Source organism: Aspergillus welwitschiae, assembly GCF_003344945.1.
Source record: "Aspergillus welwitschiae strain CBS 139.54b unplaced genomic scaffold BDQ94scaffold_47, whole genome shotgun sequence".
In the NCBI taxonomy this organism is placed as follows: domain Eukaryota; kingdom Fungi; phylum Ascomycota; class Eurotiomycetes; order Eurotiales; family Aspergillaceae; genus Aspergillus; species Aspergillus welwitschiae.
The window spans coordinates 88,498-102,499 of record NW_020798741.1 but is presented as its reverse complement, the minus strand read 5'-3'; the positions used below and the strand labels follow the sequence as shown (position 1 = coordinate 102,499).

General features: G+C 50.4%; 4 protein-coding genes across 4 annotated transcripts; 1 reads left to right on the top strand and 3 right to left on the bottom strand.

The window, feature by feature from the left end:
• Nucleotides 1-527: 527 nt before the first annotated feature.
• BDQ94DRAFT_152367 (F1F0 ATP synthase subunit gamma) lies at nt 528-2,385 on the bottom strand. Its single transcript, XM_026767956.1, has 6 exons — nt 2,208-2,385; nt 1,438-2,012; nt 1,266-1,378; nt 1,186-1,206; nt 1,099-1,133; nt 528-1,047 (listed from the first exon to the last, which is right to left on the bottom strand). Exons 1-6 carry the CDS (start codon nt 2,261-2,263, stop codon nt 954-956), a joined length of 894 nt encoding a protein of 297 aa, XP_026621262.1. The 5' UTR covers nt 2,264-2,385; the 3' UTR covers nt 528-953.
• An 876-nt stretch (nt 2,386-3,261) lies between these two features.
• BDQ94DRAFT_99744 (DNA topoisomerase 1) lies at nt 3,262-6,964 on the top strand. The gene is made up of 5 exons (XM_026777000.1): nt 3,262-3,726; nt 3,822-5,378; nt 5,429-5,668; nt 5,739-6,188; nt 6,245-6,964. The coding sequence occupies exons 1-5, from the start codon at nt 3,529-3,531 to the stop codon at nt 6,377-6,379; spliced, it is 2,580 nt and encodes an 859-aa protein (XP_026621261.1). The 5' UTR covers nt 3,262-3,528; the 3' UTR covers nt 6,380-6,964.
• A 495-nt stretch (nt 6,965-7,459) lies between these two features.
• BDQ94DRAFT_152363 (NAD-dependent epimerase/dehydratase family protein) lies at nt 7,460-9,601 on the bottom strand. The gene is made up of 3 exons (XM_026767955.1): nt 9,190-9,601; nt 8,954-9,115; nt 7,460-8,872 (listed from the first exon to the last, which is right to left on the bottom strand). The coding sequence occupies exons 1-3, from the start codon at nt 9,239-9,241 to the stop codon at nt 7,962-7,964; spliced, it is 1,125 nt and encodes a 374-aa protein (XP_026621260.1). The 5' UTR covers nt 9,242-9,601; the 3' UTR covers nt 7,460-7,961.
• Nucleotides 9,602-12,167: 2,566 nt separating this feature from the next.
• BDQ94DRAFT_162945 (uncharacterized protein) lies at nt 12,168-13,888 on the bottom strand (the record flags this gene model as incomplete). Its single annotated transcript, XM_026769640.1, has 3 exons — nt 12,168-12,995; nt 13,069-13,144; nt 13,452-13,888. 3 exons carry the CDS (start codon nt 13,886-13,888, stop codon nt 12,168-12,170), a joined length of 1,341 nt encoding a protein of 446 aa, XP_026621259.1.
• Nucleotides 13,889-14,002: the final 114 nt, after the last annotated feature.

Genomic DNA, 14,002 nt, shown 5'->3' with positions numbered 1-14,002 from the left:
ATGGCCGTACTTGTACTTGTACAGTTCCATAGGATCGGTGAGATCGCAGTATCGCTTCCCGCTCGTAGGTCTCCAAGTTCCTTCTTCCCAGTCTTCGTACTCGTCGTCAGATGCAAACGGGGTTGAACGAAAATAGTATCCAGCTCGACGAAGGCTATCGTCGTGCTCTTGCTTCCGGATGGGATCGCGGAGGGTTTCGATGGCTTCTTGGATCTGCAGTATCGTGAGATTCAGCTTGCTTTATTGCTCAGAGGATTGTGTGATAATGATGGTCATCCGAGGGCATGAGGGATGGATTTGCATTGTGAGGTTCAGGTCATCATTCTTTTTGATTCACTCACCTTCTGGAACTCATCGTTAGAGACATCTGCACTGCCGGTGCCTTGCTTGTCCGGGTGATGCTTCAGTGCGAGCTTCTTGTACGCGCTGTTGATGTCCTTTAGAGTTGAGTTATGAGAAATACCCAGGATCGAGTAGTAGTTGGTCACGCGTGCAGCGGAATACATCTTGATCAAATGACTTGATTCCTGAGGTTTGTAGTAAATGTGCAGTATTGGGGATTCAAGAAGGCGTAGGCGTGAGGGGAAAGTGACGGGCGTCGCAGGCAGGTGCAGGGAGAGGAAACAAACGCCGAGAGGGGAGTGTTGAGAGTCCGGACACATTTGGGAAGTTAAGCAGTGAATGGAAGGGACTTCCCCCACATATGTGAAGTTCAGAGTGCGTGAATGCAAACGTGTTGAAGTGACGGGAAATTCCCGTTTGATATTCCCGCCTATGTTGTGTAATGACAGCAGCAATTCATTCACACTACCAATCGATCGGTCATGAGAACATAGGAAAGCAAGGACAAAGAAAAGATAGTGATAGATTTTACAGGCTGACAAGCATCTAGGTATTTATGAGTAAGTCTACACACATGGCGACTCCTCCCCACACAAGCTTCATGGAAGCTTTTACATGTCCGCACTGGCGGTGGCACCAGTGATAATCTCAACCAGTTCACCGGTAATGGCGGCTTGACGCTGACGGTTGTACAAGATCTGGAACCTACACGGGATTAGTCTTGAAGCGTGTAATTGTGTGACTTTTGGAACTTACTTGTTGATCATCTCACCAGCGTTCTTGGAGGCGTTCTGTAGAACATGGTTAGTCTGGGTTCATTTCAAATATCTGAATGATACTTGCCTCCATGGCGTTACGACGAGCCTGTAATCACATTAGTTAATTACTCCAAGTCAATGGGTACTTTAAGCTGGAAAACTTACGGAGATTTCGCAAGCGTGACCCTCAGCCATAGCCCAGAAGAGGTTGTTGGCAAGGGCGTATTCACGGAGGTGGGCCAGAGTCTGGTCATCAGTCTCGAAAGTAGAGAGGTTGGCTAGAGCAGAGAGTTCAGTTTCGATACGCGCAAAACACATTACAGCTGGTATAACTCACGAGACTGGGTGATAGCCTCCTCAGAGTAAGCCTCAACGGTGCCGGCCTCATAAGACTGGGCGTTGATGAACTGGTTGTAGATGATCTTGACGCTGGCGTAGTCGGTGGGCAGCTGGGAGATCTGGTCGGCGATGGACTGAGCGTCGTTGAAGGTGGGGATGTCCTTGCAGACGTTGGCGAAGCTCAGGACGATGGCGTTGGGGTTGGTACGAGACAGCTGAGCCTTGGCCTTCTCACCGAGGACGACGATGTCGGCATCGGGGTACTGCTGGAGCATGCGACGAGTGGCCTTGCTGAGACCGGAGTGGATACCACCGCAAAGACCCTTGTCGGAGCTGGCGACGACGAGCAGAGTCTTCTTGTCCTCGAGAGGCTTGGTCTCGGCGTTCTCGAAAACGGTGTTGGAGGTCTGACCGTAGGCGCGAGAGTCCTCCATGGCCTTCTGGGCGCGAGTAAGACGGGTGGAGGCGATGACCTTCATGGTGTTGGTGATCTTCTCGATGTTCTTGATGGACTTGAGACGGCCCTCGATTTCACGCAGAGTCGCGAAGTTGGCGGCATTGGGAGGAGCAGTGCTTCGAAAAAATCAGCCATTGAACCATTCTGTTGGTGTGCTTGTAGCTCCATCTCCTCTTTGTCCTGTCTGTTAAATGGATTGGTGGATTGGGGTGGTGGGAGCCAGCTGGACAGCCTAGCTGGGGCAGTGGGAGGGAAACGAAAAGGCGACGGACGGGCGGGTGTTGTGGACATTCCGGAAGAGAAGAACTTACCGGGAGACCGCAATGCTACCAGCCCTCACAGCCGGACGAACAGCACGGGAGAACATATTGCAAAGAAGCCGTACGGTCGAAAAGACCAACGATAAACAATCGTAGAGGGGATAGTGTGGGGAGAGGGGGGAAGGAGGAAGAGGGTAGAGGAATCCTCGTAGGCTGGCGGTTGAGAAGTCGGTGGTTGAAGTTGGACTCCTGTTTCTGTTCTTCCGACAGCCGGCAGCACGGGACCCAACCGCGCTAGTCCCAAACTGGCAGGGGTGGTGGTGAAATGGCTGGTGGTCCGGGTGTCCGGGTGTCCACAGCGACCAGCCGTGCAACCCGGTCGGGCGTGCGCGGCGCTAAGCCCAAACGGGCAGCTCTGGAGGTGCCAGGCACATCAGGTGACCTGGCTGCGCGCAGGCTTACGTCGGCTGAGTCAGCAGCGCCACTCAGGCATGCAGGCACCGAGGCGCCCGGAATCGAAATGGAGTCGTCATAATTTCCATACAAACTTCCAGACCCGGCAGCCTTGGCACCTCAGGCTGCCAGCCTCCTCGCACGGCGAGTGGCTGACGGTCCGGAGAAACGTGAAGATCGCCTCAGGCCCCAAAAGACGGCCTCGTTTTCCATTCCATTCCTTCTTCTCTTCTTCCTCTCTTTCCTCTCTTTCCTCTCTCTTCTCTCTCTTTTCGTTTCCCTGTTCTTCCCTTTCGTCCGTCATCTTTGGCTCTGCTGTCTCTTTTTCTCTCTCCTCCTCCCTTCCACCTTCAGCTTCCTCTCCTCTCCGCTCTTCCCGCTTGAGTCTCTTTTCCACCCTCCCCTCTCCGGTTTCTCGTTTTCCTTCCGTCTTTCCCTATTCGGTCTATGTCTGTCTCTCCCTTCTAGTAGACGCTTTCTCGTTGCCCTTAGCCTTCCCATTGGCCAGGCTGCCGTTGCTTTCATCACTCCTTCAAGCGCCAGCTCCGATCTGCAGACTCGCCCTCTCTCGCGCGCGCCCCTGCGCTCTCCCACCCCGGCTTTGCCTGTCTACTCGCTCCTTGGGCCCACGCGCTATTTCTTTCAATCGCTGGGCAACCATGAGCTCCTCGGAAGACGATACCCCACTTGTCCAGGCAAATGGTCGCCGTATCAGTGAGTGTTACTTCCTCTCTTTGCTCTCACCTGACCCTTTCCCGCCTCTCTTTTACGCCTCAGTTACCCTTCACTTCCCTTTGTTTGGGGTCAAATTTGCGACTCAATCCCCTCTTTTTGCGCATCGATATCTATAAATCCTCGTGAATGCGATAAGTCTTACACTTCCTCTTGTTGTTTTCAAGGTTCCCACACGGACTCGAAAATGCGCGACGCGACGGAAACAAATGGCCATGTTGACCCAGGCGTATCCATCCGCTTTGGTCCCGTTCAGGCCGAAAATGATATTGACATGGCGGATGCCGACGCTGCCGCCGTTCCCAAGCGGAAGTCGCGCTCAAGCGTCGGTCAGAGAAAGTCTTACGCCGAACCTGAGAGCAGTGAGGAGGATGATCAACCCTTGGTACGCCAATTATCTCCACGCCAGTTCCTTCGTTCCCCCTATCCTTGCGACGCTATTGCTGTCGCTGTTCGTTCCAGCGGCTGACCAGTCGACAGAGCAAGCGACGCCGCACTTCCGTGAAGCACGAGGACCCCGAAACGGACGATGATGTACCTTTGGCGCTCAATGGAAGAAAGCTTCCCAAGGCGTCGGAAACGGCTATAGGCGAAGAATTTGATTCCGACGTGCCCATCGAAAGAAAACTCGCCTCTCAGAAGAAGAAGATCCAGCAGAAGGCAGAGAAGGATGCGAAAGTGACCCGCAAGCCAGCTCCTCCAAAGACTACGAAGACCGCAGCAGCCAAGAGGCAGACCAATGGCGTGAAAAAAGAGCCCGAGGATGTGAAGCCTTCGACCGTCAAGAAGACGGCCAAGCCGACCAAGGCCAGTGACAAGGCTGCATTGTCCTCGCAGGTGAAGCGGGCTGCCTCTAGCGCCAAGTCGACCCCCGTCAAAAAGGAAGAGAGCGAGGAGGCTGAAGACGCCGATGAAGAAGAGTACAGATGGTGGGAAGACCCGACCAAGGGTGATGGTACGATTAAGTGGACGACACTCGAACACAACGGCGTGGTTTTCCCTCCTCCGTACGAGCCACTCCCCAAGAACGTCAAGATGAAGTATGATGGCATCCCTGTCACTCTCCATCCTGATGCTGAAGAGGTGGCCGGCTTCTTCGGCGGCATGCTCAATGCGACTCAGCATGTTGAGAATCCCACTTTCCAGAAGAACTTCTTCATGGATTTCCGCGATATTCTCAAGAAGACCGGTGGCGCAAAGGATCCCAAGGGCAATAAAGTGGACATTAAGGACTTTCACAAATGCGACTTCCAGCCGATCTTTGCCTACTACGACAATCAACGTCAAGAGAAGAAGGCTTTGCCTCCGGCTGAGAAGAAGCGTCTGAAGGCTGAGAAGGACGCTCAAGAGGCCCCTTACATGTTCTGTATGTGGGACGGACGGAAGCAGAAAGTGGGCAACTTCCGAGTGGAACCGCCTGCTCTCTTCCGTGGACGTGGTGAGCACCCCAAAACTGGCCGCGTGAAGTCTCGCGTTCAGCCGGAGCAAATCACCATCAACATCGGCAAGGATGCGCCTGTCCCGCCTCCTCCGGAGGGCCACAAGTGGAAAGAGGTCAAACATGATCAAGAAGGCACATGGCTTGCCATGTGGCAGGAAAACATTAACGGCAACTACAAGTATGTCATGCTCGCGGCCAACTCTGACGTCAAGGGCCAGAGTGATTACAAGAAATTCGAGAAGGCTCGTGAATTGAAGCATCACATTGGTCGAATCCGCAAGGATTACCAGAAGAACCTCAAGCACGAGCTGATGGTCGAACGGCAAAAGGCCACGGCAGTGTACCTTATTGACCAGTTTGCTCTTCGTGCTGGTAACGAGAAGGGTGAAGACGAAGCTGAGACTGTGGGGTGCTGCTCGCTCAAATACGAGAACGTCACTCTCAAGCCTCCAAACAAGGTCGTCTTTGATTTCTTGGGTAAGGACAGTATTCGCTTCTATGATGAGGTCGAGGTCGACGCGCAGGTCTTCAAGAACCTCAAGATCTTCAAGAAAGCACCCAAGAAGGAGGGCGACGAAATCTTCGATCGACTGACTGTATGTACTCCGGTTCGCTCTTTAATGGCACTGCTAACAAACACGCCTAGACTTCCGCCCTCAACAAGCACTTGTCGGCCTACATGCAAGGTCTGACGGCAAAGGTGTTCCGTACCTACAACGCTTCCCACACTATGTCTACGCTGTTGAAGGACATGAAGGCGACGGGTAACATTGCAGAGAAGGTGAAAGCGTACAATGACGCCAATCGCAAGGTCGCCATTCTCTGTAACCATAAGCGAACTGTGGCTGCATCCCATGCCAATCAGATGGAAAAGATGAGTGAAAGGGTAAGTTGGCCTGCGGTGAACTCTACAACTGGGACGTATTGCTCATGTCTATTTTTTAAAACATTTTTAGATCAAGGGACTACGGTACCAAAGATGGCGTCTAAAGCAACAGATGCTCGATCTCGAGCCTAGCTTGAAGAAGAAGAAGGGCGCCAAGTACTTCGAGATGGACGAAGATATGGACCTCGAATGGGTGAAGGAGCACCAGGCCTTCCTTGTGGAAGAGCAGCGCCAGAAAATCCAGAAGAAGTTCGAAAAGGACAATGAAAAGCTTGCTGCAGAAGGCGAGAAGGAAATGAAGGCCACTGAGCTGGAGAGCCGTCTCCAGGCAGCGAAGGATCTGGAGAAAAAGTTCAACAAGGAGAACAAAACCGGAAAGGTGGAAGCCGAAGGCAAGGCCCCGACTGTCGATAAGATTGAGGCCGCGATCACCAAGCTCGAGCAGCGCATTGAGACGATGGAGCTTCAAGCTCAGGATAAGGAAGAGAATAAGGAGGTCGCTCTGGGAACCTCGAAGATTGTAAGTTTCTGTCCCTTGCTCTGGCCGATGGTTCTTGATCGACTAACACTACATAGAACTACATCGACCCTCGTCTTACTGTGGTTTTCAGCAAGAAGTTTGATGTTCCTATCGAGAAGTTCTTCTCCAAGTCCCTCCGGGAGAAGTTCGAATGGGCCATCAAGTCGGTCGACGAGGATTGGGAATTTTAAGATTCCCTCGACCGCGTCGCAACTAACTTCGACAATCTTTCCCGCTCGATCCATTGATCTTGACTCCGGATGCAGAGTGTTTCCTTGATTTATTTTCCTCTATTATATTCTTCGGCTACATCGGTGGTGAAACGGATTGTCTTACGCATAATGCATTTTGGAGCCTTATATTATTGTTCTTTCTCCTAGTTCTCCCTCTTTTTCTTTGCTTGCCACATCTATCTCCCAAAAGCCACCCCTACCTTCTTGTCGCTGTACACTCCGCCTCAATTTATTGTCTCGATTCATTACGATGAACATGCAAGAGGGCCCATACACAGCATCACCAGTTTGCTCGCCACCTCTGGTCTTGGTTCTCGCTACGTCTTGGAAATTTTCCCCCTCGTTTCAAGTTTTAGCCTCCCATTGACCCTACAGATGAAGATAAGAAGAATAAACGAAAAGAAAAGAGTTATACACCCGGGAAACTCTATACATCTATCAATATATTATCAATATATACAGATTTACACTTAAGGCATTTATTTGGAGACCATAGTAGTAACATGTAATAACGAGTTTAGCCAAGATGAACGACCAGATATGACTCATGATAGCTAAGAGCTCATTCAAACTTCTGTAACATGAATTAAACAAAATCCTGTCATCTTAAGTGTAATTCTTCGCCTTTGAGATCAGTATTAATCTACCTATCAGATTATTCTTGTTTGTAGGGTGCAGTAGTAGTAGTAACAGTTGGCGAACAACTTCATTGTATAGTAGCTTTGATTAATGCTACCATGCTACCATGCTACCAGAAAGACCCGTTGCAAATCATGTGATATAAGGAATAGGTAGATATATGATGGCGCTATATTCTGGTTCTGGACGCTAAAATTCAATATAGATGGGTTCTGAACGCTAGCGATCGGCATACCACACTTATAGCAAACATCAAGAGTTCTGTCATGCCTCGTGGAGGTGGAGAAAAAGTGAAGGGTACAGGGAACATATCAGAGTTGAGGGTGAGAGGAGAAAGGGTGAGAGGGGAGTGGGTGGGCATGCATCCAAAGTACGCAGGTGAGACAAGCTGGATTATGTGGGTAATGATAAAAGACGACCATGAGGGATGGCAGTCTGTGGTTCACATTCGAGGACAAGGCTCAACCTATCCATAGTGTATGTAATGTGACACATAAAAAAAAGATAAAAGTAGTCTAGATGTGCATGATGTTCATAATCAAAAAGGCACACCATCCAGCCCCAGCCAGTGACAGAAGAAATATAAATGCAAGAAGGATATAGAACATACCAGTTGCTCAAGAACGGAAACCCAGAGACCCAAACAGAATATTACAGATTACATGCAGAAACGGTCCGTGGTATACAACATGCGAACTTGAGATGAGTGGATGCGGATGCGACAGGTCTATGTGCTTTTTTGCCCGAGGGTAAGGTCGAGTCAGTTGTGTTCTGAGGGGCAATTCGTGGTCATGCACGGTGGGAGTAGAACAGCTCTCATATACGTCATCAACCTCGCTGATATGCTCGTATAGAGGTCGGGTCGAGAACATGGGAATAGCAATATCACGTGTTGGGTCGTCTATGGCCACCAGCCCATTCGCTTGTAACTGTCAACCATATCTCGTACGGCATCAGCGTTGAAGCGCTCTCGGGATGGCTTCCACCCAGTGGTCGTCTCGAATAGCGTCCCATCCAGACACATGTCTTGGTCCTTCAGCACATCCTTTTCCAGGAACGGGCCAATGGGCCCAGGCCGTTCAATCTTCTTCTCTTCGAGCAAATCAGCCCACCCCTGTAAGCATTCCTCGTTCATGTCATCTACAACATCGTCGAGGTTCAGTTTCGCAAACTGGGAAGCTAGAGAACCCAAAAAGTCACACTTGAGCTTGAAGACCTCGGACAGAGCCTGTGCGATATCTTCCTGACGAGTATTGCCGTGGTCGACCACGTTGAATGCAAGGGGCGCTGAACCGTCCGTGGGAGCGCTTGCTCTCCATTCAGCCGCTTTCCACAAGGCGCTGGCCGCGTCCCTGACATATACGGTGTTGATCTTCAGATCCTTAGTGTAAAGAAGCTCCAGATCCTTCTCCAGCTCCAGGTGAACGCGAGCAAGGCAGATTCCCATTGCGAAGTAGCCCGAGTCGTATTCTCCGTAGACGTGGGGCAGACGAAGCAAGCAGTAGTTAAGACCTGGAATCTTTTGCAGCTCCTCGCTGGCCTTCATCTTCCACTTGGCCAGCTTGTGCCACGGCTGCAGCTTGTCATCTTCCTTACGCGGACTTGAGCCGCCCTTGTAGACGTGAGCGGTTGAGCACTCAACGAAAGAGCGGATACCTCGGCGGGCGACTTCGCGACCCAGGGCGACAGTGAGGGCGTAGCTGCGGACTTCGTAGACGTCATCGGGTTGCGAATGCCTGGTTTCCCCTCCACAGTTGATCACATAATCAAATTGTTCACCATTGGCACGGTCAAAGATACGAGGGAAGTGCTCTGAGTTTCAAGGCGCAAGTTAGGGGAAAAAAATAAAGAAATTCTCCTGGTCGGCTAGGACAATAGGTTTTGGGCACTCACGTTCACGGCTGGCATCAGCCTGGACGAATTTATCTTTTGAGCAAGCTTCCTGGAACTCAGGGGCCAACCACGCCAGCTGAGGCAGGACCTTGTCAACTAGTCGGACTTCCGAGGCCAAGTTATTTTCATGCAGGTAGAGAGCTAGATGGCGACCGATAAATCCTAGAAGATAGAAACCCGTATGTTAGCGAGGATAACCTGAATATCGGGGAGGGGGTAGGAGGGGGGATGCATACCTAAACCACCAACGATCAGGACGGCCGGCTTCTTGCTCTGTTCGTCGGCCATTGTGGGAGGAAAAGGGTAAAGTAATGAGATTGAAACCAAGATAGGACCACTCTGTGGTACTTTCTCTTCTAGTAGCCTCGATGCGATCTGTGGACTGCTGGCTGTATTGACACCCCGCACCCGAGCGCGAACAAAATCGAAGAATGCGGGGAGGAAAAGGGGGAGGGGAAGCAGAGAGGATCACCAAGTAAGGGACAAGAAAGGAGCTCGGAGGCAGTTAATCTGATGTATTTACCGACGGCAGGAAGTCACCGAAAGGTTTGAGTTAAATTCCACACGGAGGTCTTAAAGGGGAGGAAGAAAAGGAGGAAGCGGGAGGAAGAATGGGAAGAAGTAAGAGGAGAGAAGAGGAGGAGGAGGAGCAGGAGGAGCAGAGGATGATCCTTTTCCGGGATTAAAACCATTTATCAGAATCACCTGCTCTCGCTCAGATCAACTTCAGTCCCAGTCCCAGTTTCAGTCCACTCTCCTCCTTCAGGAATCTCGTCATACACTCCCTCCAAGCTAGGTAGATAAAGAAACGAGCTAACAAATCATAGTCATAGCCTTAAACCTGTCATGGCTTGACCATGGCTGCACTACACTGTCCACTATCGTCCCCGGCTGAGACAGGTGCCCTCTTTTGACACTCCCCAGAAGTCGGAAACGATGATGCTCTTGTTGCTGGTACCCATCCTCCCTTCCTCTTATCTGACGGCTAAAATGGTCTCCTACTCTCAAGGAGAAACTTAGAACTAACTCACCGAGGGTGCCAGATGGCGAATGCACTTAACTGACTATAACCGGCCTCAGGTAACCCCTCCCTACACACTATCCTTCAAATGGCAATATTACAACGTTAGCTCTGGCTCAACTCCTCATTTACTATAACCAAGCTCCATCCTTCGTTATCATCGTCACCCTTGATTTCCCGGAGTCTAAAAAAACATAATTACCGCGGATAACGCTGGACGACCGGAAGCGCAAGTGAAAGTCTTCCTTACGAACCCAAGCGTATGCCGAACGAACTCCGCTAGCGCTGCGTCTAGAAATTTCGCCAGCACGGTGGATGTTCCCGCTTGATTATTCCCTCGTACAGTAGTGGAAAATTTAGAGTCCTCGGGAGACCCGACCAGAGCCGACAAATTAATTCTTCATCTCCTCCCCTGCCAAGCGCGCGTTGTGGGACGTTTTCCGTTCTTCAGGGACACCGTCCGATCATAGTCCCGCCGCTTAAGTGGGTAGCAGGAGGCCTAAGAGGCTAAGAGGCTTAGAGGGTAGGGGGGTGGTGGAGGAACAAAGAGAGGAGGTACTGCAGGAAGATTCGAAAGACGCGAATCCCTTCGGAACATGAAAGGTCCAGAATAAGCAGACGATCACTCGCCACCACAACAGGGCGGACGTATCATTCCTAAAGCCCGAAAAGTGATCGCGACACGGCCAGAAGGAAGCAGCGCGAAGGCAAGTGTGTGATCACCTACAGGGAATAATCAAATGATCTGCGTCTCATATTACGAGTCAGGGCTGGTGGGGAATCGTTCCAAGATCATTAATATTATTGTGCGTCGCGCAGTTAGTTCCTTTCCTGCGCATAGCTTCGGCATCTGACTATTTCCAAGCACACCCTGGTTGATTGGGAAAGGTCAAAGCCAAAGACGCTCACTGTCACCTCCAGAAAAGCATCTAAGCACTGCTCTCCTTCCACCATTGCCGGCGATTATTCCCGGCAGTGACAAGCCCGGTGGTCGAAATGTAAAAGCGGGCGCTATTGACTTTGATTCCAAGTTTTACGGACAAGAGAGAGCCTAGTCGGCGCGCGATTCCAAATGCGCTTCGTGCTTTCGTCTGCGAATGGATCTTTTTTCTCGACGGGGTTATCATGGCTCGCCCCATATCCTACCCAATTGAGACAAGCCAAGCTCTACGGCAATGCTGGCCTATTCGATTCTAGCATAGCATCTGCTATAACGCCGCCAATAATGATGCTGAAGATGATGCGAATGGTTCTACATGTCATTGCCGACAATGAGGTCGGTGTACAATGTCCACGTAAACCCCCCAATCCTTCAGAAAGGATCGGAGATGCCTCGGCATTTGCAAATACTTACTTATTTGGTCAAAGGGAAATAAGGAAGGAAGGGAATTGACGTCAAAAGCCTGCCGTTAATTCTCCGACCTTTTCCTTTTTTTCTTCTTCCCCAGGCGATATGCTTCGCTGTACCATGGACCGTGGCCGATCGTCAGCCCGTGGTTCGTGCTGGACTTAGCTATCCTACGCTACTGCCGTGCACTTCATGCAACTAAAGGAGTAGCTGGAATTCTAAAACAAACCTGGCCACCACACCATCATTATGCTATGCACATGGTTGCTTGCCCGCTTCCAGACTAAGGCATCTTTCCTCACCACATATCTATCCGTGTTATGGCTTTTCTGAAAGAGGACAATAACATGTGACAACAATGTGCTACCGGAAAAAGAATCCCCACCAATACCATGATACACCTGGTGACACTGACTTCAATACATAACTCTGGGGTAAGTTATAATCAGTAGGAGTGGCGGGATCAAATCATGTTAATCTCACAATTGTACCCACAACGGGGAAATCTTCTCTTTCTTTGCCGAAAGCCTTGTACTTTAAGATGGTTAACATTTCCACTTTCGAGTAGTTGCCACTAGTCATACCTCTACGGGATTTGATACTATCTCATTCACGGGATTTGCCAGCTTCTGGATTCAAGTTCTAGATGTTGGGGACTGTTAGGTTACTAAGAGCTTAGCTCTACCATACTATTTGGTCGTTTGTCTTTTAGGCCTTCTTAAGTAAAACAGTTATCAGGGTTTTAACCGGGTACAAATGTAAAATTGCTCTTTCAAGACAGGGGACATGCACTAATCCAACTCCAGTATGGAAGAAAGGTACAGATATCAAGCATGTGGGTACGATCAGCAAATGCCAATGTGAAGCATCACTTTGATCTTGAAGACCGATCCCGAGGCGCCCTCCTTTCCTTCATCCTCGGCTTGCCAGGCATTGGACAACTCTTGCAACATAAGGAGCAGATCCTCATTACACTCTCGACGCACGCGGATCTCAAAGTCTGACCAGTCAAACCTGACCGACGCTGCGATGACCTGAGGCGGCATCGATTCCCACTTCAATTGCACTGAGGGGCTCCACTCCATCACGTTGCATTGTTTCGCCATGTGCTCCAGGAATTCCGTTGCCTGATTGAAATCCGTGAATGGCAGCCACACTGGGGCCATTCCAACCTGGTTGCTCGCCGTGACAAGAAACTTAGTATCCTTGAAGTACTGAGAAGCAGTCGTTCCGATGTGGTTGTTCTCCGTAGCAAGAAGTTTGGTATCCTGTGCATACTGAGCAGCAGCTATCACACTCTGACTGCCCTCCGTAGCTGGAAACTTGGTATCTTTCGCATATCGAGAAGCAGCACGGTGTACAAACGTGCCCTGATGCGGAGCAGACATACTGTCCTTCCCTCTCGAGGGTGGCAACTGGAGCTCTGGGGTTCCCGTGTAGCATCTAGCTAGAGACGTGCGCTGTTTCTTAGTCTTCTTCGCCGCACTGCTCTGGAATTCAGCCTCGGGTTCAGATTCACAGACATTGGTCCTGAACGGCCGAATGGCGCTCGGGGTACTGCGGGTCCGCGTCTTGTACACGGGCTTGTCGGTGTCTTCGTCTGTCTCCTTGAGAGTAGATTTTCTCTTACTCGTGCTAGCGGATTCAAAGGGTGATTTAGTCGGTTGTGTTGGCTAAATGTTCCGTAAAACATGTTAGTTCTGAAGGAAAGCGTTCAGAATATGAACTGGAAACAAAAAAGCAGACCTTTGCCTTTTCCTGGCTTAGTCTGGAATAGCCCTTCGCCTTCCTTAATAATAAAATCTCAATCGTTCGAACGATCCTACGCAAGGATTAGCACAGCCAGATCATCCGGGAGTGTAATCCATCATAGAGAAAGAAAGAAAGAAAGAAGTTTGACAACCCCTAGGGCCTCCCTTAGAAGGGACCTAGAAGCAAGCGTATAGTGAAGACGCGTACTGAGTCTGATGGCTCAGCATTTTAGTCTTCTGCACGATAGTGTTGCTAGGAGCTAGGAACTCCGTCCCTAGTAAAAGCGCACTTTGGGATCGGCCCTGACAAGAGGAAAAGAAAGAGAGAAATAACGACAAATGAAGGGAAGTAAATAAAGAAAGGAGACAAAAACCTACTCCTCACTCTGAGCGGGATAAGTGCAAAGCGTCTTCTCATCCGCAAGGGACTCCTCCTGGAGATATTTCTTTCTATTCGCCGGAGTGCCCCAGTACTTCAGACCATACTGCGCAACAAAATCCTTGGCGCAGGCGCGTCGTTCGTTCTCAGAGGTGAGGATATCGGTCCATTCGAATCCGTTAGGCTCAACGTGTTCTTTCACCAGATTAAGGAACTCTCGGCCGTACTCTTCCTTGAGATCCAAGAAATGAACGAACTGCTTATCGCGCCAAGAAGCCTTGACTTCACCGCGATCTAGAAGCTCTTTCATAGTTTCTGCGCCACTGCTGGAGCAGGCAGGGCTTGAGGGAGAAGACATGATGGTGTTGGTGCCTGGGTCTGGAGCAGAGTTCTGCTTTGAGGACTTGAAGGGGTAAGTTGAAAGAGAGCGGAACATAAGGCGTCAGTGTATTTTGGATGTAGAGGTAGTAAAGAGAAGAAGACGCGGGGAGGATAGGACGGAGGGAGCAAAGGTAGGTAAGAAGACACGTGCTCTTGCCGTGTTTATATA

Excerpts from the sequence above, each read along its gene's own strand:
- BDQ94DRAFT_152367 (XM_026767956.1), bottom strand. The coding sequence starts at position 2,263 with ATGTTCTCCCGTGCTGTTCGTCCGGCTGTGAGGGCTGGTAGCATTGCG. Across the intron at positions 2,013-2,207 it reads GGTAGCATTGCGGTCTCCCG|CACTGCTCCTCCCAATGCCG; the intron begins GTAAGTTCTTCT and ends ATTTTTTCGAAG. Across the intron at positions 1,207-1,265 it reads GTCACGCTTGCGAAATCTCC|GCTCGTCGTAACGCCATGGA; the intron begins GTAAGTTTTCCA and ends ATGTGATTACAG.
- BDQ94DRAFT_99744 (XM_026777000.1), top strand. The coding sequence starts at position 3,529 with ATGCGCGACGCGACGGAAACAAATGGCCATGTTGACCCAGGCGTATCC. Across the intron at positions 5,669-5,738 it reads TGGAAAAGATGAGTGAAAGG|ATCAAGGGACTACGGTACCA; the intron begins GTAAGTTGGCCT and ends AAACATTTTTAG. Across the intron at positions 6,189-6,244 it reads CTCTGGGAACCTCGAAGATT|AACTACATCGACCCTCGTCT; the intron begins GTAAGTTTCTGT and ends AACACTACATAG.
- BDQ94DRAFT_152363 (XM_026767955.1), bottom strand. The coding sequence starts at position 9,241 with ATGGCCGACGAACAGAGCAAGAAGCCGGCCGTCCTGATCGTTGGTGGT. Across the intron at positions 9,116-9,189 it reads CCTGATCGTTGGTGGTTTAG|GATTTATCGGTCGCCATCTA; the intron begins GTATGCATCCCC and ends TCTATCTTCTAG. Across the intron at positions 8,873-8,953 it reads GGCTGATGCCAGCCGTGAAC|AGCACTTCCCTCGTATCTTT; the intron begins GTGAGTGCCCAA and ends CTTGAAACTCAG.